At 36.7% G+C, this 20,644-nt stretch overlaps 3 protein-coding genes across 5 annotated transcripts in view; 1 reads left to right on the forward strand and 2 right to left on the reverse strand.

Moving 5' to 3' along the window:
* On the reverse strand, window positions 1-13,489 carry SASS6 (SAS-6 centriolar assembly protein). Of its 2 annotated transcripts, none has more exons than XM_035333188.1 (17): window positions 13,278-13,489; window positions 12,092-12,152; window positions 10,171-10,250; window positions 9,156-9,260; window positions 7,988-8,159; window positions 7,009-7,086; window positions 5,685-5,804; window positions 5,408-5,599; window positions 4,990-5,184; window positions 4,522-4,611; window positions 4,260-4,439; window positions 3,560-3,641; window positions 2,939-3,048; window positions 2,297-2,419; window positions 1,913-2,004; window positions 1,375-1,466; window positions 1-1,268 (listed from the first exon to the last, which is right to left on the reverse strand). In XM_035333188.1, exons 1-17 carry the CDS (start codon window positions 13,343-13,345, stop codon window positions 1,183-1,185), a joined length of 1,926 nt encoding a protein of 641 aa, XP_035189079.1. In that variant the 5' UTR covers window positions 13,346-13,489; the 3' UTR covers window positions 1-1,182. The 2 variants fall into 2 exon arrangements, with proteins under 2 accessions (XP_035189079.1, XP_035189080.1); XM_035333189.1 differs by having other exon boundaries at window positions 1,913-2,007; window positions 13,278-13,404.
* On the forward strand, window positions 13,406-20,078 carry TRMT13 (tRNA methyltransferase 13 homolog). 2 transcript variants are annotated; one of them, XM_035333199.1, is made up of 11 exons: window positions 13,406-13,549; window positions 13,923-13,969; window positions 14,054-14,120; window positions 14,876-14,938; window positions 15,038-15,107; window positions 15,543-15,649; window positions 16,588-16,755; window positions 17,415-17,487; window positions 18,357-18,431; window positions 19,013-19,418; window positions 19,730-20,078. In XM_035333199.1, the coding sequence occupies exons 1-11, from the start codon at window positions 13,436-13,438 to the stop codon at window positions 19,902-19,904; spliced, it is 1,365 nt and encodes a 454-aa protein (XP_035189090.1). In that variant the 5' UTR covers window positions 13,406-13,435; the 3' UTR covers window positions 19,905-20,078. The 2 variants fall into 2 exon arrangements, with proteins under 2 accessions (XP_035189090.1, XP_035189092.1); XM_035333201.1 differs by having other exon boundaries at window positions 16,702-16,755; window positions 19,730-19,990.
* Window positions 19,997-20,644, reverse strand: part of LRRC39 (leucine rich repeat containing 39) — a 10,887-nt gene continuing 10,239 nt past the window's right edge. The window contains exon 10 of the mRNA XM_035333203.1: window positions 19,997-20,216. Coding sequence (XP_035189094.1) covers window positions 20,161-20,216 — 56 coding nt within the window. The 3' untranslated portion in view covers window positions 19,997-20,160. The remainder of the gene's footprint in view (window positions 20,217-20,644) is intronic.

Raw genomic sequence — 20,644 nt, forward strand, 5'->3', positions numbered from 1 at the left:
TCTGAAAAGTAATGTTTTATTAAAGTTTAATATTTCCATTGAACTTATACATATCAAGAGTCAATATACATTAACATGGTGCTGATTATAAACAAATATACACATTTTGCACTGCAAAACAAACCACTAAAATATACAACCCTCTGGCTGCAATTAAATATTCAGATATGAACTATCTTTAAAAACAAGTATGTAGACTGGCTTTGAAAAAAACGTATATTTTAGATGTTACAAGTACTTGCGTGCCAGGTCTTTATTGGGACACCAAATTAAAAATTGCACCAAATGAAGTTGTAACATGATTCTAGCATTTGAGCACAGGTAATAGAATATGCTGAATAGACTCAATCTAAATTTGAATGTTAGAATATCCTCAGTTTCTGTACAGTACTACAGTTGTAAAATACAATTAGTAAATACAAAATAGCTTTTAGATGTTGTGCTAATTTCAATACTTCAGATAAATTGCTTTATAGCATTTTATGTGTGGTGGCCTGGGGGATATAGTATTGACAGAAAACAGACACTAGGGCAACCCCAAATGACCTTTTTAAGCCATAGTTTATACCTTCAGTGAAATCATTCAGGATCTTAGTATTAGTTATATTATTCGTAAACCTGTATGCAATTCAAATAATCTGGTTCCAAAATTGATCAATCTTTCAAAAATAAACCTGTAAGGGAAAAAAACAGTCATGCTAATGTACAAGCTTGACCATTAGTAAAGTTAACAGCATAACCCAGAAAGTGCTGGAAATCTTGTGCAACACCCTTTCTCTGAAAGAAGAAAAAGTATTCATATGGAAAAGTGTTCCATATTGGAGAATACACATCATCTGTTACGGAGCCACACCTGTCAATTCCTATAACAAAGGCATCAGTGCACTTATATGCATTTTCAGAAGACAAAGTTTTCTAATACCAGGAGAAAATTCAGCGCTTAATTCAGTGACTTACCCACAGTTGCATTACCATTAAGGTTGAGGCCCCTTAAAGCTTTATCTTTCTGAATTGGCTTAACTATCCTGAAAAGTCATCCATGTAAGTCAAGATATCTTCCTCAAAGAAAACAGATCCAGACATCAACTTGTCAGTTCATACTGACACTTTACAAATATGTTAATACAGGACATCTCCAAATTCCCAAAACAGTTAAGAGAAAATTCTTAAGCGTCCTGTCTGCTATCCAGGAAAATAAGCTGAGGCTGTTGGTACTGCAGCTGTTGGTGATGGTTGGACTTTTGTCGATACATAGGGTTTCAAGTACTCTGTAGAACAGCAGAAACAAGATAGTGTTCATAGAATCATAACTATTATTACCCTTTGAGTACATTTCAAATAAGGTCTTGTTTAACTCTTTCCGTACACACATACCTGTGTTTAATGTATTTTGACTAAGCCCTCGTAAAGGAATGCTGTCATCTTTTTTCTTGAAATACTTTGATTCCAGCCCCAAATTCTCACCACTAGAAATAAAAAAGCTAATTAAGATTTAAAACAATTAACATTGACTGTGGATAAAAACACATTTGGGGAAAAAAAAAGAGACGAAGTTGGAACTAAGTTCCTATGAATTTCATCATTCAAATATAAACAATGCCTGACTCAGTCAAATAAGAACAATCTACAACTCTTCTTCTGACTGATCTACCACCTGACAGCCATGGATATGTCACCAGAAGGGACATATCTGCTCGGTACTTCCTCCTGAAAGCAAGGATCTTCACTTGTTATCTGCAAACCAAGCTTACTGAGCAGTAAGTCTGCCACAACTTAAAGTTCATCAACATGTCAGTGGAGAAAATCAGATCACATAACAAGCTTGGTATTGGAAATGTTTTGCTCAGTTGCAGATACTCACAGAAGATAAATGGCTTTATAAAAAAAGCAAAACGCAATAGATGATCCTTACTTCTCCTTATTTGCTGGATGACTAGTTGTAGCAGTCATTGTCTGAACATCTGAATGTTGATCCATTTTCGAAAGCTGTGTGTTAAATTGAATCTGCAGGAAAAAAAAAAAAAAGGAGTTACAGGTTAAGTAAAGATGTTCCAGATATTCCAGAAACAACAGTCCACCCACAAGTATTCAGAGAGTGGGCTTCTCAGGGATTAACGTTTCTATGCTTTGAATAGCAGTTAAATACTGCAAAGCATGCTAATAGTGTATTATCTTTGTTAAGCAGTACACTAGGTTATACTGCAAATATTTATGCATTTTGAGAAACATTCAAAACAAAGTTTTGATATTTTATGCTGTTATATTTTTAGCCAAACAGAAAAGTCAAAATGCCTACCTTTGGTACTGGACATTGTGGATTGGTATTTTTGTTACGTGCTTGTTCTGGAAACTTCTGGAAGGCATACAGGGGAGAAAATGGATGGTTTATTCCTAGGCTAGGAAAGGACGGTCGGTCAAGCTGTAAGAGAAAGAACACATCTGTAAGAAAAGAAGAATACATCTGTAAAGGAGAAAACAATTCTTCACATGCATTTGCTGTAGAGATTTGAAATTCCAAGCTTAACAAATAAACACAATTGCAAAGTTAACACTTCAATCATGTAATTCTTTCTAATAGGAAGGAAAAAAAAAAAAAAAACTTTTCCAAGATTCACATTCCTAAGGAAAACTTGTAGCCTTTTAAAATTTGAAAGACATGAGCACTGTTCTAGCTTATATTAAAATAAAATCATAATAAGCTACATACTGTGTAATTGGTTAATATATTAAATGCATAAGTCAGGCATCTTCACATGAATATGCCCTTCCACTGAGTAAGAAGCTCACTCATCAGCTGCAAAGTGAAAATAGAAGTCTGTAATTTTAATAAGTTAGAGCTTAGAAAATACCCCCAAGGCCAGGGCATCAACTAGCACCAAATTGGGTATTATGCCCTAACAACAACAACAGTTTATTGCTATTTATATGTGTATCTTACCATGCCATGAGGTGAAATTGCAGTCCTAGCACCACCATGCGTGCTGGTAGGAGTATCTATCTTCTTTGCCATCTGAACTTCATTCAGCTGTTTGTTTAACCATGTGATTACTGAAGAATGAAAAAAAAAAAAGTCAAGCTCATCTCCTACCTAAAACAAGCTGTTTAAAACACCAATTGACTCTTCCTCAAACAAAAGTGACAGTTTGGTGGGCTTTCCCCCAACACAATTCCTCGAGCTCAAGTATCACTGTAAGCCCAGGTCTCACAAAAAGGCTTTTTGCTTAAGCTTCCCCCCTCACCCCTATGGGCCACTGTTCCTTCTACATCCTAAGCTAGAGCTAGCCCCACGTGCACGCACACACACACATTCACCCCCCCCTCCCCCAAGCATCCACAAGCACCAAGTGCAAAGGAAGTCATCTCTACCTGTACAGCTCTAGGTTACTGCACACCCAGACAGAAGCTTATTTTTGCTATAATGATAATAATTGCAGCTCTTGCTCTTTAAAAAAAAAAAAAAGCAAACAGACAAAGCAATGAAGTTGCCTCCCATTCATTTTCAGTACCAGCTAAAACATTGTCATTTTAAAGAGGGAGAAATTAAATGGTATAAACGTACCGTTTTCATTGGTTTTCAGTAACTGCTTACTTTCTTCCAGTTTCTGTATTGTAGCTTCAAGTTGTTCTTGTAACTTGCAAACCTGCAATGTTCCCATACTAATTATAGCTCCATCAGGAACTAGTACTGATTCAAAACTCAAGAAATATGATCATATATGTAAGAAGTAACATATATATACATAAGAAATAAAGGATCAGGAAGATTCTAAAATTAGAGAAGTTCAAACTAAATATTATACAAAAACGGTATGACAATACTTGGAAAGTAAGTCCCGCTTCTAGCCAGGGTTTGGACCAGACTGCAGCCAGACACCTTTCTAACCTTAATTATTCATTATTAAATAATGCAAGGGCCCGAAGCAAGAGAAGGGAACAAGTTCGCTCTCTTGCTGTTTTTGCCTCTACCTCCAACTTTCACAGGAATACACCCTGTAAAGCATGTCTATTCATTTGTTGCACTGCTTTGTACTTTTAACAGTATTTTCCTTCATGTGGATGTACGTCTCTTGAAAATCAGTTTAACATGAAAATATGAAAACATTAATCACACACATCCATGTATTAACTTACAGTAAGTCTATTATGTTGAATAGAATTATTGCTCTAAGTATTTTAGGTTTTACAAAAACACGATACACACAAGAAAACATACTACATACAATAATGTTTATAGGACAGAGGTTAATCTATCACAGTACCTCCTGCTCTTTCATTCGAAGAGATTGCCCAGTCTCCTGCAATTCTCTCTGCTCTTTTTGAAGTCTCTCTTCTTTTTCTGCTAATAGCTTTTCTTGTTGAATCGTTACTGTATTTTTCAATTTTAATTTACTCATTAAGGTTTTCAAATCTCCTTGTAACTTCTTGATAATTTCATTAGCCTATTAAGAAAATGTGTATTTTCAAAATAAGAAATACCTAAAAGACAGACAGACATAAAGCTAATGTTATGTTCAAACAAACCTTAAGAAGTTCAGATGACAGTGACCTAATTGTTGTCTCAAGTTTTTCAATATGACTTTGTTTTTTTTCTGTACTCTCTTCCAGTATCACCTTAAAAAAAAATTCAAAATTCTTTTAAACAATAAAGATATGGAACAGACATCATAATTTTAAATAGAACCTAATTAATTTTTATAACCAGTCCTTAAAAAAACAGTCCTTTCTTTTCAGTCAAATTACATAGGGTTCTCACAATTCATCCACCTTTGCAGAAATTAACTTCATCCAACTGCCACAAAATATTAAAACAGTGGCTACCTTCATCAAAATGAACCCAGTTTACTTTTGATGCCGTAATTCAGGACCTTTATCTACATTTGAAAGCTTACTTGCTACACTCATAAAAATCTGGCCATCTAGTAACCTAAAGACACTACAATTAACAAGGTTTACAGAGGTTCAGAGAATGATTTTGAAACTTGAAGGAACCTTTTGTTCTTGTGTTGCATCTAATACTTCTTTGGTTCTAACAACTAGTTGATCTTTATCTTTGATCTCTTGTTCCAGGACAGCAACCCGTGTCTGTAACTGATTAATGAGTTTCTCTTTTTCATGACATTCAGCATCCAGAGTACTGTTCTCCCGCCGCAGTGACAGCACCTCCTGCTTTGCTCTTTGACATTCCTAGAATGTTGGGAAGGAATTAATTTTACTATTTTAATTACAAACAAACAAACACAACAACAACAAAACACACTATTATGCTAATTTAAAAAGATATATTGAAATTATAGCATGCAAAATGTGGAATGAAGCTAATATGCTCTATTTTCTCTTATGAGCATAGGCAGGCAGCTCTAATGCTCTAAAAATTATAAGTTGGGTTATGGTAATTAATTAGCCATACATCATCTACTCCAGAAAGCTTTGCTTTCAGTTCTCTGACTGTGGAGTCTCCTTTGTATCTCCTTTCTGTTAGATCCTTATTGATAACCTCAAGTTCTGAGAGTCTGTTCTGCAACTGTTGAATACTTTTCTGATGCAAACTTTCCAATTCCTTTTTCTGTTGTTCATGCTGTTGTTGGTACTGAGCTTGTGCCTACAAAGAGAATAAAAGTAAATAGTTATCCAACAAATCTTAAAATGAAGCCAAGAATGTTGTTAATTCTTTCCTGCTGTCATACCTGGAGAGTTCTTTCCTTTTCATTTGTCAACTCCTGTGTGTGCTTGTTTGTCAGAGCTGCAGTGTACGATGTCCATTCGTTTTTCAGTTTGTCTAGTTCTCGGCTCTTCTCTGACAAGCTCTGTTGAAGTTTTACAAACGACACAACAAGGTTTTAAAAACTGAAGCATTTAATTCGATACTGAATGATTCTTTATTGTTACTTTGTGAAAGTGTATCTCAGTACATGACACCAAAATATCCGGTCATTCTAAGAACAGGAAAGTTGTTGAGAAGCTCAATAGCAGCTTTCTGACCTTATGTGAATAAAATAATCTTCATTTCAAATTGTATTTTATTCTACCTTAAGAGTGAAAAAACAGTCTGCTTATGTTCACTAACATTATCTCTTCTGTAAGTTTTAAACACAAAGTGCTCTAGTGGGAAGGGCCTGGGGGAGAGTTCTTAGGCAGCATATTTTTGTCTTTTTGGTTTGTAATTTGTAATTCTGCATTCCAATTTACCAAATCACAGAATCACAGAACTGCAGGGGTTGGAAGGGACCTCGAAAGATCATCGGGTCCAACCGCCCTGCCAAAGCAGGTCCCTCAGAGCAGGCTGCCCAGGTAGGCGTCCAGACGGGCCTTGAATATCTCCAGAGAAGGAGACTCCACAACCTCTCTAGGCAGCCTATTCCAGTGCTCCGTTACCCTCACCATGAAGAAGTTCCTTATAAATAAATATATAAATAAATATAATCTATTAGGCTCCAATTGCATGAAAAATGCAAAGATGAGTGTCCTACTCCAAAAAAAAAAAAAAAGCTCCACAACAGGAGATTTAAGGAAATTTTTCTGTTTCATGATGGTCAAAAAAGCCACCTTGAATGTTCTAGAATTTGACCCATTGCTATCATTCTCCTAAAGTGCAAATGCAAAGTCACTACTGGGCTGACTGTAAAAATCAAAAAGTAGAGTAATATAACCTCCAATACTTCTCATTTATTTGTCATGGTTTCATAGTTTCTGCAAATATAAAGGTTTCTGACCATACGCAGAATATTTAGAGAATATTTGTCTACTTTTATTCTTTTCTCTCACTTCCACATCAATTATTTTGGCTAGGTAGCAGTTACCAACCAGACCACTATGCATACATTCTCCACAGACTGGGAAAAAAAAAAGTACTAAAAGAAAAAAAAAAGTAGAACAAGAAAAAAATGAATTTGTTAGCATAGCCTTATACTGGAAGTCCACTATTTACAAGTTGTATTCAAGTATAGCATTGGTCACCTAACGTAGGAAGTAAAAACAACTTAGAACAGGAGAGTTAAAAATGTACATTACCTGCTGAGTGTAGCTGAGTTGTCTGGTAAGATCCTCTTCAGTTTTTTTAAGCTTTTCTTCCAAAATCATTTTGTCTTCCTATGTACAAATGGATATCAAGACAAACCCTTAGCTCCTGAATTGCTAGTATTTAGGTTCCATTTTACCATCATTATATCCTTTCTAAGCAGCCACATACACATTTTATTTGTGGAAACATCACCTTATTAAATAAATACATTATCCATCTATACATTAAAAAAAATAAATAAATGCATTAGCTCACAAGGTAAAAATCCTGCATTAAACTTAAGTCTCTTTAAGGAAAGAGAATTATAAAGACCTGCGTACAAAGGAGTTGCATTTGTAACAAATGACTAAATATTGTAAATTTGTTTTGTTAAAATGACTTCTTAAGGTAGCTCTAACCATGACAGCACAATAGAAGAGAGGCAAATCGCAGGCTACAAAAGAGACAACAGTCAAACTATGAAATCATTAATTTTGCAGTAGATAAAATTTAGCACACTACCAACTGCATCAACATTACAATTCTCATTTGCTTTTTATAAGCACTAGCCCTCAGAAGACTCTATGGCCTTAGAATTACACACACACACACGTGGTTTCCTAAACCCAATTGCAGAAAAGACAACAGAAAGCTTACCGTATGTTATTTTTGCAGTTGATCTGGCAATCAGAACAAGGCTATGAAGCATGAAACAACCGAGTATTCAACAGCTGCATAGTGCATGCGCTGCATATATAAACTCCTGATTTTCTATCAGTTCGAATTATAACACTTGATTTAGTAGATATGTAAGATTTTCATTGCTAAAGTAACAATTTAGTTTTATAACGTGCCAAAATAACTGCATGCAATGAAATACATGAACTAAAATAATAAAAAATACACAATTTGGTGCATGCTTTTTTAACTATTAAGACTGAAAAAAAAGTTTAAGTACACATAGCATCAAGACCTCGTTCATCATTTTACCTTAAGGCATTTCAAGCAGTTGGCTAAAAATTTCTTTACTTCTGCATCATTTCCCGGTAGGAATTTTAGAGAGAGATGTGTAAGATGCTTAAAAGGGTTGGTCTCCACTATATTTAAAGAGACAGGAGTGTGATCTAGATCAGATGTTGAAGAAACTAACTGCAGCAAAAACCTAGGAAAAGGCAACAAAAAAAGCATTTAACATACCATTTCTTGACCACCGATAGATCCTACAAGCTATTTTCAAATTATTTTTTATACTTTTTATACATGCAGTAAAAGGCTGGCCGGTTTTTCATTTGAAAAAATAACTATGCCATTCAATTCCAATGTTGTAGTTGATACTACAAATAAATATCATTTGGAATGCTTGCACTTTATAACAAGAAACGTACAAAATTTATCAGTTTAGTTATCTGTAAATTTTTCAGAAGCCCATCTTAAATTTTGGTGTCCAAAATCAAGTAAAGCCTTGGTAACCTACTTCCAAAAGAAAATAGACTCCTCAATCCTATCGCCTAGTTAAATTCAAAGTCCATAGTACATACTTCAGGAAACGACCCTAACTACTGGGGAGTGAGGTACTCTGAACAGGGCTTTCTCAGTATGCACACACACAAAAGCCACATATGAAAATGCCACTACAGGAAGAGTGAACCTCAGCTCACCTGCCTCACGTATTAGTGTCTGAGCACTGAAACAAAAGCAAGAGAAAATCCTCATCAGAATGCCTTATGTACTGTGGCTTCTCTTGTGAAAAATAACAATTTACACTTCAGTCCATTAAACTCGTATCAGCTCTCTAGTATTAAATTGTTCCACCCCCCTGAAAAAAAAACAACACACACATACAAACAACAACAAAAACAACACAAAAACATACAACCACCCAAATCACACACACAGTGGTGCTGCATCCTTGCACATCTGCTAACTTGTTGAAACTTGCCAGCTTCAATTCTGATAATGGAGCCTATGACTAGGCAGCAATGTCACTGCTGAGACCTCTTAAGATTTAGGATGTGTCAGCAACATCCACTAATTGATACTGAGATGCGTCCAAGGAAAGGTTAAATAATCCTTGTTCTACTGACTTAGTCTGTCGGACAAATATTTTAAAATCTCAAAACAGATACACAGAGTAATATGGTACTCGCTTATCACCTACCTCGGGATATCTTTGTTCTGTTCGTGAATGCATTGTTGAAGCAGATCTATAAATTTTTGTGGGAAAGCAGAGAAGTCTACCAAGAGACCTTGCTGGGATTTCAAGCTACATAAACAGATTGGGAAAAAAAATATTAACATTATATAGAAATGTAATTTATTTTCTAAAAAAGTATTTTGTAGATAGAAAGAACCAATTCTGATCATATCATTAATGTTTGCTAGTATGTTATTTTCAACCCTGACCACAGAAATGTGATCATGTCTTGGATAATAATCACCAGAGAATACTTTTAACTTCAAGAATTCTTGCAAGGCTGCTGCACTAACAAAAAAAAAAAAGCTATTGTGGCAGAACAAGCATATTCCTTCAAGTGTAAGTCCATCTTAAAGCCCAGCACAGTAAGGATAGGGGCACAGGGAAGTATAAAGAGACAATGCTTTGCAGATGAGGGAAGACTCAACCATTACAAAGACTTTACCTGCCTACTTGCTTATTTAATTGTGCACCTTCACCACAGATGTGGTCAACTCGAAGACAGAAACAGACTTGCAAACATGTATGCAGAAGCTACATAAGGTAGTAAACTGAGATGCAACAGTGCAACTAGGAAAAAAAAAAAAAAAAAAAAACACAACCTACAAGACAAAGCCTCAGGTTTGGAAACTATGTATGCAAACATACTTTCCTCTTGGAATTAGCTCTTAAAATAGTTCACAAACTTACAATACTATAAGCAGTTATGATAAAAAAAGACACAGGGAGTATAATAAACTGTGGTACTGTAACTACACAGGGAACTTAATGTCAGGATTCTGTCACTCATCTGTATAACCTCAAGCCAATAACCTTCCTAGACTTAGCAGTTTCACAGATGGGTGAAAGAGAATACTACTGCCAAAAATCCACAAGTGAGATATGCTAGAACCAAAATTCTAAGATAAACCTTTATAACCTAAAAAACTTATTTTCTACTACCATGAGGAATGTTCACAAATATTACAACTTCACTCACCTTTGAAAGTCTTCCTCAGATATGACAAGATTATAAAGGAAAAAAGGATCAGCATCATTAGTCAATCGGACAGCTAAATCCTGAAAAGAAAGGTATTTAAATATGTTTTTAAATACTGTAAAACATACTGTACGATTGTTTAAATACTGCAAACAGTTTATTTAATATTTTTACTTTTTAGCCAAATTAAAATAAGAATTATGGCAACTAATTTAGAAAGGAGAAAACATTCACATTTAACACAATTTCAATTTTAAATACTACAGTGGGAAAAAAACAAAAACAAAAACAAAACAAAACAAAACAGGAAAACTATTTCTCACAAAAATAAAACATGTAAAAAACATTCAAATTTGAGCAGCAATTTTTTCAAAATTCCATGTCTCTTCATTTTATCTGAAGAAAATTATTTGCCCGCTGAAGGAAGAATAACCCTCATCATTAAATAGTATGTAGATCCCACCTATGAGCAAGCAGTCCACTGTAGTGGATCACAAGCACACCATTCCCACATTGCAGGTTTTTCAGATCCTATTGCTCCAAGCAATTTGAGAAAACACCTTCTTAACAGTCTATATATTTGAATACAGAGCTTAGCAAAGGAAACATATAATTGATGCTGCTAAGATTTAGTAAATTCATAAGGAAAATTGTAGTTTTATGCTGCTTAGGTTTTAAAAAATAAACTCATTTGTTCACTGGAAGCCTCCACCATGTTTTGGAAACATTGCTTTCTCTATAAATGGTAGCCTTTCGTTACAAGGCTGGGACTATTAAAGATACCTGGTACATAAAACCCACACACCTGCTGTCTAATAAAGAGGCTCAAACCTATGTGAAGAGCAGAAGAAAAGCAAGTAGAAAACTGACTGGCTCTTCCAGCCTAACTGAAGTGTTACCACAGCACATGTACGCATACAAAACTGAAGTAAGTTGCAGTAGTTCAGGTACCACTAAGAATAACAAAACTCTTAGTTAGAGCTGTGTAAACAAACCTTGGGATTAACACATAAAGCTAGCTGTTAAAACTACTGACACTACAATACAACTAGGGTAGGCTGTTGGGTAGGATAAGAATGCCTGCTTGGTTTCATGTCCCACACACTGATCTGAGTACAGGGAGTTATCTTTTTAGAGTGATCACTCACTGATGTACACAACTGGATTTCAACGATCCTGCTTATACAGGCTGAAACTTGGTACACAGTTCTTAACTGAACACTGCTTCTTCACATAACAGTATCATCACCACAGTTATGAGAATTAAGTATATATGTGTGTATATCTGTTTTGCTCCTTTATACACTCATCTGTCTTCATTAACTCTACCACCAGTTGATGACCAACCATAACATCATGGTAGGTGGAAATAAAGTTTAAAATACAAATTAAACATACAACAAAATAGATTTTAACCCCTAATATAAATCTCACTGCTACTTACCTAAGGATTTTTTTAGTGCAATTTAGTACATTACTTATTTCCTATCCCTACTGGATGAATTCCAAACATTCAAGGACAGCAACACACACATTGATAAAAAAAAACAAAATGTTGCATCCACACAAAAGTTGTCATTTTCAGTAGTTTAGATGATGACTTCACAAGGGCAATAGCATTTTTAAACAAGAACTATTTATAACAAGACTGCTCTTAAGCTAACTTAAGCTTCTCCAAGGGTTTACACATTCTTCTCATTTTTAAGTTTATAAATTTCCATGAACAGCAAAACTAAAAAGGGTGAGCTAAAAAGGCTATGGGGAGAATCATACCAAACCAACTGAGTTACTCAAAAATAAAATAAGATCAAGCGACAAACATACCAAAATCATATTTTGCTTTTCCTTTGCCTATTTGCCCTGTTATGCAATGAAATATTGATAAAACAATGAATGACACAAATGTAAATAATCTACAAACCTTTTTGTGAACAGGATTAGAAATTGACAGTAACTCGATATTCACTCGAACATCTAATGTCCTGTGTACAAAAAGATGCAACATTAACAAATTAAGAACATATTCTTGAAATAACGTGTTCATAGCAGCCTTACAGGAATCAGATGACACTTAGCAACAAAAATTTAGGCAGAAATATCAAGAAAGCTTGCACTACTACTACTAAGATAACTGAAATTGGGGGGCTTTCAGGTATCATTACAGCTCCTCAGTCACCTCACTTATTTTTTTGTTTTATGCTTACGATCCACCAAACAAGGCAGAAGTTAAGCTTTGTCTGAAACCAGAACCTCTAGAAAAGTCTGCTGAGATGTATTAATGAGTAACAATCATTCAAGCACTGCTACCTCAGTTTTCACATATTTCTTGTCGAGTGACCTGAAAGGTTTCTTACATTAAACCCCCCCATAGAAACCAACCGTGCGGTGCAAACTAACATAAGCAAACTGGAGTTGCCCCAATCCTTGCACACACAGACTAACGCAGACACAACCGCTATTACTGAAGCTTACTACAGTTTAAATACCCGCTTCACACACAACATCCGTGGGCTGCCCCGAACTGCCGAGCGCGGCCGCCGCCGCTCCCTGAGGGAAGCCTGAGGGGCGCGGCGCGGCAGCCCCCGGCCGATCGCACGGGAAGCGGCCGAAGGGGCTGAGGCCTCGGCAGAACCCCCCCGGCACGGCCCAGCCGGGCCGAGCGAAGCTGGGACAGTAACGAGAGAGCTAAAGGCCTCCCGGAGGCCGCGCTAAGGGTAGCTGCGGAGCGCGGCGCCGCCAGGTGAGGGCGGGCCCGCAGCAACCGCAGCTGCCCGGGAGACGCACGCAAACAGCAGCCGGCATCAGCCCCACGACGCCAAGGCACAAATTCCAGCCCCACGCATCCTGCAGGGAAGCCACGTCCCCACTCCCCCGTCCTTTCTGTAACCGTTTTCCCTCTGTTATCACTGCCCCTCTGTGTCTTCTCCCCGGTAGGCGCCGCAGCCCCAAAGCCACACCGCCACACACCCGACAGCCGCTCAGATACAGCGCAGGAAGCAAAGAGCATAAAAACGCGTCGTTCGGGAGCCTTTCTCTTGAAAGGGACAACAAAGCTTCCCTACAGCTGGAGACGAGACCACATTAGAGCCCGCAGTGCCGTCGCTCACCTCTCCTGGCAGCCCGGGCCCCTCACTCGCACGCACAGCGGCCGGTTGAACAGCCCCTCGGCCGCCATTTTGCGCTTTGACTTTGCCGCTCGGCGCCCGCGGAGGAGGAGCCTCAAGATGGCGCCCGGGCAGCGAGCGCAGGGGGCGCTGGGAACGAGATGGCGGCGCCGGAGCCGGGCCGGTGCGCCTACTTCGTGGCGAGGAAGAAGCGCTTCTGCAGGATGGTCCCGGCTCTCGGGAAGCGCTTTTGCGGGGAGCACGGGCACCAGGAGGTACCGGGAACGGCGGGCCCTGGGGGCTGCGGTGTCCCGGGAGCGGTTGGGGGGCAGAAGCAGCCGCTGCTGCACCGCGGCGAGCCTGGAGCCGCCGCCTCCGTCTGTGGTGGCCCCGCTGCATGGACAGGGCCGTTCTTTGAGCCTTGGTGTGCTACGGCCATCAGCTCAGCGGTAACACTGCCATTTAGTTAAAGGTTTAGAGGATATTTCATTTAAATATTCAAGTCTTTACCGGCTTCCTCCACTCCAGTTAACCCAGCTACCTCAGAATAGGTGTTTTAAAACACTCAAACGTTGCTCAACAGCTTTTCTAAATTGGAAATACCAAATGCATACTGAAGTGTTGTTTAAACCTTTTCCTTATAACTAGAAAGAAAATGACAGGAAAAGAATTCCATGTCCTCTTGATCCAAAACAGTAAGTATATGTAAATACTTTTCCATTTTTAAAAAAATCAAAGTTCTCATTATAAAGGGTATTACTCTTCTGTTTGGATTTTAGCACTGTATATGAAGACCAGCTACAAAAACACTTGAAAAAATGCAATTCAAGAGAGAAGCCAAAGCCAGTAAGTACTGTGTAAAATTCAACATTACTTCGTTTCAGCTTTAAGGCCCTAAACATTACAGCTTTGCACAGAATTTACTGTGGTGACTGTAGCTGTGAAGAAGAAAATTGCAGTCTCAGCAAGCACTACCATAAGCACAGTGTGGAAACTGAATACTTGTTCAGCTGAAACGGAATTCACGTTCCATGCTCCTTGTCTACTATATCTCCTTTCACTCTAGTTCAGTATAACTTTTCAGTTCTCTTAGTTATGAATGAAAATGCTAGATGGAACTTTCTCAGATGTTCTCTAAGAACAAGCTCTCACAATGCCACAAAATCATTTATTTTAGAGGCTTAATGAGAGATTGTCCTGGAAAAGCACAACTGGCAGAGAGCTGTAGATGCTTTCCTACCTCTGGCAATCTGCTAACTTAAGTATCTGCCAGCTTCACTCAATTTAGCAGTGAATTATGGAAAGCAAGGCTGGCAGTTGCAGTCAGTGCTGAAGGAAGGAATCAGGTATGTCTCAACAGCTTTTCCAAGAAAACAAAGACGGCTTCTTTATCCTCTACGTTTCTGCCTTATCAGTGCTGCACGTAGGAAATATTACAGTTGTCACTGTTACCTGTCTAGTAAGCATTAACAGCTTAATTCATATGAATACATTCAGTCTTGTCAAAATATGCCAGAACAGTAACTTCTGCTGGGTATTCAGGATCAGAATTCAGGAAAATCATGGTAGTAAACAGAATGCTTCTCTCTTGCTTTTTGAAGGTCTACTTTGTTCAAGATATTAATGCAGGTTTAAAAGATGTAGCAGAAATACCAGAAAAACAAGTGAGTACACTTACTCATTCCAAAGCTTGTTCCCTATGTAACATGCTACGACTAAGAACTAGTAAAAATAAAAAGGTCTTTTTTTTTTCCTTTAAAAAGGTAACTCTCTCTTCCCTATCCAAAGAAGAGCTAGAGAATTTAATTATCAAGTTGAAAAAAGCAAGTAATGGTGAGCTCACTTAATACTATAAGGCATTTTGAATTGAATTAATTATTTCCTTGTTATGTTTGTCATTAAGTATTTATGAAAAAGTGAGATGTATTTGACACTAGAACACATCTGAAGTAATTATCGTTAAGGTGTAGACAATCCTCTAATAACTAAATTTTAATTAGCAAAATAGATTGAATGATAAAATACTGAATTTTGTTGCTGTTCATATAGCTCATTTTCCCTCCTTTTGTGCTTTCTTTTTGTTGTTTTCCACTCAAATATCACTATAGGTAACTATATTTCTGTTACGAAGCTGTGATGATGGACTTAGGCTCTCAACAGACTGTTTTGTTAATGCCACAAATTGAGCTCATGTTTGAGTATTTTAAACATGTGTTACAAAAACAAACTCTTGACACCTATACTGAAAAGTTTTGCATTTGTATGCAGGTCTGGAACTTGACCTTAAGGAACAAATACTGTCTCACAAGGCTTTACATGAAGCCTTAAATGACCCAAAGAATGGGGAATCTGCTTTTAAACATCTGAAACAACAGGTACGGTCACTGCTTTACTAATAGCTGTAGTTGTCTTCAAAAATGTGGAATTCTCCAGCTGTAAATGCAATGACTGAACATGCATAGTGCTAGTCACTTCATATAGAGGAAATCTGATATGCTTTATATAGTTCTATGCTTTTCAAATACTAATATATCTACATTAAACCTAAAAATAGCTGCTTTGGTAAGCGTTAGTAACAAACATTTATTAGGATCCTAAAATAATGTACACTGTGAGGTTCTCCTGAGTTTTCATTTATATATTCTTATTTTCTATTGACTTCAAAATAAACTTGAGCTACAATAAGTACACTACTGTAGTGCTAAGTGTAAAAGGAATTTCTTACTTTTTCAATAAAAGCTGACTTTCCAGTTGTGTAGTAACATAAAAAGAATTAGTCTGAGTTTACTTTCTGCCTTTTTAGTGTATATTAAATATATATAGGAATTTTAAGGAAGATGGATTGCATACTATAGCAAAGTAGAAACTTTGAGGAAGGAAAAGAAAGTGAGAAACATCTTTTTTTCTGTACTTTCTTCCTGTGCTCTACTTTTCTTTCCTATGTATTACAAAACACATAATGACACAGACATAGAGAGGGCTCTGTGGGTACTGATGCTTCATAGCAGTCCAGCGTAGTACCCATATTTTGGATGGCTATTTTGAGAATCAGCAAAGAACACTATCTTAATGCATACCTGATCCCAAAAGTCTATTCCAACGGCTTCTAGGTGGAGTTCTGTGAGTCAGGTGATGCTGATTAGCCAGATTTTTTAACTCTTTTCCTCTGTATACCCAAGATCCTTTCCCTAGTATGTCATGGAAGGGAGGACTTGAAAAAGTTTTCTGCAGTTTGATGAAATAATAATTTTCTGTTAGGCATTGCCATACACGTGTGTATTTGCTTGGTTCATAAATAATCTTATGTTTGTAGGCTTCCATTTTAGGTAACATGGAAAAATTACATTTGCTTGGTCCAGGAAGATGTTTTATTGAGTTTGGAGCTGGGCGAGGAAAGCTGTCTCATTGGGTTGACGTTGCCTTACAGGATGTCGAAGATATTCAATTTTTGCTTGTGGAAAGGGCAACTACAAGATTCAAGGTAAAGGAGGATACTGCCACATCAGCAAAGTATAATTTTTAAGCTGTTGTTATTGAAGTTGTTAGCATTTGCTTTTTATCTTCAAAATAACATAAAACCTAAAGAAGAGAAGTCTCCAGGGGGAACCTCGTTGCAGCTTTTCAGTTGTTAAAGGAGACGTAAAAAAGATAGAGAGTGACTCCTTGCTCAGTCAGATAATGACAGGACAAGGGGTAATGGTTTTAAACTAAAAGAGGGGAGATGTAGATTAGAAATTACAAGGAAATTCTTCACTTAGAAGGTGGTGAGGAACTGGAGCAGGTTGCCCAGAGAGTTTGTGGATGCCCCATCCCTGGAGGTGTTCAAGACCAGGTTAGATGAGGCCCTGAGCAACCTGATCTAGTGGGTGACATGCCTGCCTATGGCAGGGGGGTTGGAACTAGATGATCTTTGAGATCCCTTCCAACCCAAGCTATTCTATTGAATGTTAGAAGTTTTGGAAGTGTTCCTCTGTTCTGTACTTTGTCAATAGTGTATTTATTAGAAAAAAATCTTGGTGTTTTATGTTGGAAAGGTGCAGATGTTGACTTGAAAGCAAAAAAGTTGGGCACTAGTAGCTGCAGCAAAACCATAATTATTAATGGCTAGCCCTATCTAATGATTCGGTTTTATTTACACAGGTGGATGGAAAACATAAAAAGAGAGATTCTGTATTTGAAAGGCTTCAAGTTGATATTCAGCACTTATGTTTAAGTAAGTAGGTGTCTTCTTGACTTAAAATTAAGCCTTTATTTCAGAATTAAAGGTTTTAATTCTGGCTATTAAGTCAATTTGTATGTAGTATATTTAAATGTATCTAGTTCTGAAGATTCTTACTGGTTACCTAGACATGTTAATGGTGTGTGTGTGTATATATATCTTAATTATTAAATGGATTTAAAATTTCTGCTTTTTATGCATTTATGGGACAATGTTGTAGATGAAAAATGACAAAACACTTGATTTTTTGGAAGTTACAAGATTATACAGCTTTGGCTGTACAGAAGGAAGCACATTATGTATATCATTTATATGCAATTCAATACTGTAGATTATGTATTAACAGCTACCTTAAGGAGATGCATTAATGTCATGCTTACATTTAATAGTCAGTATGGAAAGGCTGGTTATTATAATTATTATTCTAATAATAATTATTCTAGTAGAAATGTAAAATCCTTTATTTCTAATACTGCATTTTAATAAAAAGCAGAGTATTTATATTACTGTTTAACTGAAGCTTTTCTCTGGGCCACAGATAATTCCAGAGTTCTCTGGGAATCACTTCACTGATACATTTTATTGCTGCTCAGAAACAAAACTGTGTTGCTTTATCACAGCATTAGAATCCATTGTACAAAGCTGAGTTGTTCAACAATAGCACTATGCTTCTCAACCACAACATCTGCTTCCCTTCATCTTAGGAAAAAATCCTTTTAATAGTAACCGTCTGTGCAGACCACCTTATTTTTAGTGTCAAATATTTATTTGTTCTTGTGTTCTTTAAGTGTGCTGAAGTTGTGTTAACAAAAAAAGTAATGCCCCCTACACTAATTTAGGTTGTGTTTTGTTTTTTTTTCCAGATAAGGTGCCTATTTTGGAGAAGAAAAGACTACCTGTGGTAGGAATTGGGAAACATTTGTGTGGGGCTGCCACAGGTAATATTTTTCTTTCTAGAGTTGCATTGGCTCTGTCTGAGTACATATCCCAAACAAACAAGTTTTTTTCTGTCCTCATAAGTTTCGACTAATACTTTTCTTAATACTACATGCCTACTAACTAGAGAAAGACAACTCTAATGCTTGTTCAAGATGACACAGTTAAACATTTAAGAAGTATACATATTAAAAAGTATACATAAACATTAAGAAACATATTAGCATATCCTAGGTATTAAACTTCTAGAGCAAATAGTGATATGTTTTACAGGGAAGAGATCCTCCTTCAATATACCACTTGATTAATCAAAATACTTCAACTTGACTTGGGTAGAAAAAGAAGAGAACTCGAGAATAAGCCTTGAGGAGCTCTAGAGGTCTCATAATATTAATTTAGCACTTTAGGTTTTATGTTTTCAAACTATGCTTCTAATTTTTCAATATTCTGAAAGTTGTTGTTGCTTGGCTTGTGATACATACTTCTGTTCTTTGGGGAAGTACATTCCCAGCTGCGATACAGCTTATACAAATAAAGGCAGGGTGGTCATTGCTGTTATTTTCAGTATATGTTTTTTTTCCAGATCTTGCTTTGAGATGTTTGATAGAAAGCTATGCAATTTGCTGTGAAGGAGAAAATGAAGAGCCTGCAGCAAAACGTCCTAAGAATGATAAGACAGAAGTGGCTGCTAAGAGTTCAGCTGATAACGAAAGGAACAAAGATGACTTTAAGCCTGTAGCTGGAATTGTTATTGCACTGTGTTGCCATCACAAATGTGACTGGACGCACTATGTAGGCAGAGAGTTCTTCAAATCAGTAGGACTTGGACCAGTAGAATTTCATTATTTTCAGAGAATGAGTAGCTGGGCCACTTGTGGCATGCGAGAAACCATAACCTCTACTAATGAAGAAAGTGAAGATCACACTAACACAGAGGAACATGACCAACCATACAGCAAACCTGAGAGCGGTTTTGACACTCTACAAGGGTATGTGATTTTTTTTTAGAATATAGACTCCAGCAAAAAAGCAAAATTATGTATGGTAGAACATGAAATTGTTATGGGTCCTCAACATGACCTGTTTTACAGGAATACTTCTAATTACTCAAAAACATTCTACTTAAAAAATACGGTTTTCACAAATATAAGTTTTAAAATATTTAAATGAGATGTTTATCTGAGTTGAAATGAACTTATATAGTAACTTCAGTAGTTTTTCTAAGCTTAACTGCTAATGTTAATTAAAATTATTCTCCTAACACATGCTGTTTTTTTTCTTCTCCTGTTTGTGAAACTAGGCTACCAGTTGAAGAGCGAAAGGAGATTGGTGCCCTCTGTAAACTGCTGATTGATCATGGACGAATCAAATATTTACAACAACGAGGATACAGGGCTACACTACAGTATTACACAGAGTCTGCTATATCCTTGGAGAACGTCCTGTTGACAGCTGTCCCAGAGCCAGCTACATGACAGAATAGAGATTTGGAATTGGTAGAGGACAAACTAAAGTTTATCTAGATCACTTAAAAAGCAGATTCAGTGCTTACAAAAAAAAAGTTCTAGTCTTTCCTCTACTCAGGAAACAACTTTTCAGTTCCCAGTTTCACTTGGAATTAAAAATACACAAACCAGTTCTCATTACTGGAAAAGAAAATCCCTAACAATACTTGAAACTGGTTGTTAGGAAGAAGTATATTCAATATTCTCTTCTACTCAGTTATGTTCTTTAATCATTAGCGGTTAGGATGGGAGAAGGACCAGAAGTGCAACTCTCCAACTTTCCTGAAAGACAATGGGTTAAAATAAAATAAGAAATGAACGCAGTTTGTTTTCAGTTTGAAGTTCAGGATAGCTTTGTATTTTAAGTAAGCTTAAGTACTTGTTTCATCAGCTCGTGCTGATACTGGAATTCATTAAGGAGTAAAATTAATTTTTAATCTGTCTTGATGTATTTTTGATAATTTGAATATTCATTTAGGAAATACTGATTTTCAAAAAAGCTGGCTTAGAGTTCCAAAGAGCATTTCATTTTTTTTAATCCTTCATGTAGAACATCTTCAATTAAGTTCTTTGCAATTAAGAGCTGCCACCTGTACATCTGTTCAAAAGTGTTTTTTTTGGTCTTTCACTGTGACCTTCAAGCACAAAGAGAAATACAATCTGTTGCTTTAGATATTACCACCAGTGGGCACCTTTTTTTTTTGGTTTCT

The sequence above is a fragment of the Oxyura jamaicensis genome, chromosome 8 (genome assembly GCF_011077185.1).
Source record: "Oxyura jamaicensis isolate SHBP4307 breed ruddy duck chromosome 8, BPBGC_Ojam_1.0, whole genome shotgun sequence".
Classification (NCBI taxonomy): Eukaryota; Metazoa; Chordata; class Aves; order Anseriformes; family Anatidae; genus Oxyura; species Oxyura jamaicensis.

Excerpts from the sequence above, each read along its gene's own strand:
- SASS6 (XM_035333189.1), bottom strand. The coding sequence starts at position 13,345 with ATGGCGGCCGAGGGGCTGTTCAACCGGCCGCTGTGCGTGCGAGTGAGG. Across the intron at positions 7,087-7,987 it reads ACTGCTTGAAATGCCTTAAG|GAAGACAAAATGATTTTGGA; the intron begins GTAAAATGATGA and ends ATTTGTACATAG. Across the intron at positions 4,612-4,989 it reads ATGCAACACAAGAACAAAAG|GTGATACTGGAAGAGAGTAC; the intron begins GTTCCTTCAAGT and ends TTTTTTTTTAAG.
- TRMT13 (XM_035333199.1), top strand. The coding sequence starts at position 13,436 with ATGGCGGCGCCGGAGCCGGGCCGGTGCGCCTACTTCGTGGCGAGGAAG. Across the intron at positions 15,108-15,542 it reads GTTGAAAAAAGCAAGTAATG|GTCTGGAACTTGACCTTAAG; the intron begins GTGAGCTCACTT and ends ATTTGTATGCAG. Across the intron at positions 16,756-17,414 it reads GGGCAACTACAAGATTCAAG|GTGGATGGAAAACATAAAAA; the intron begins GTAAAGGAGGAT and ends TTATTTACACAG.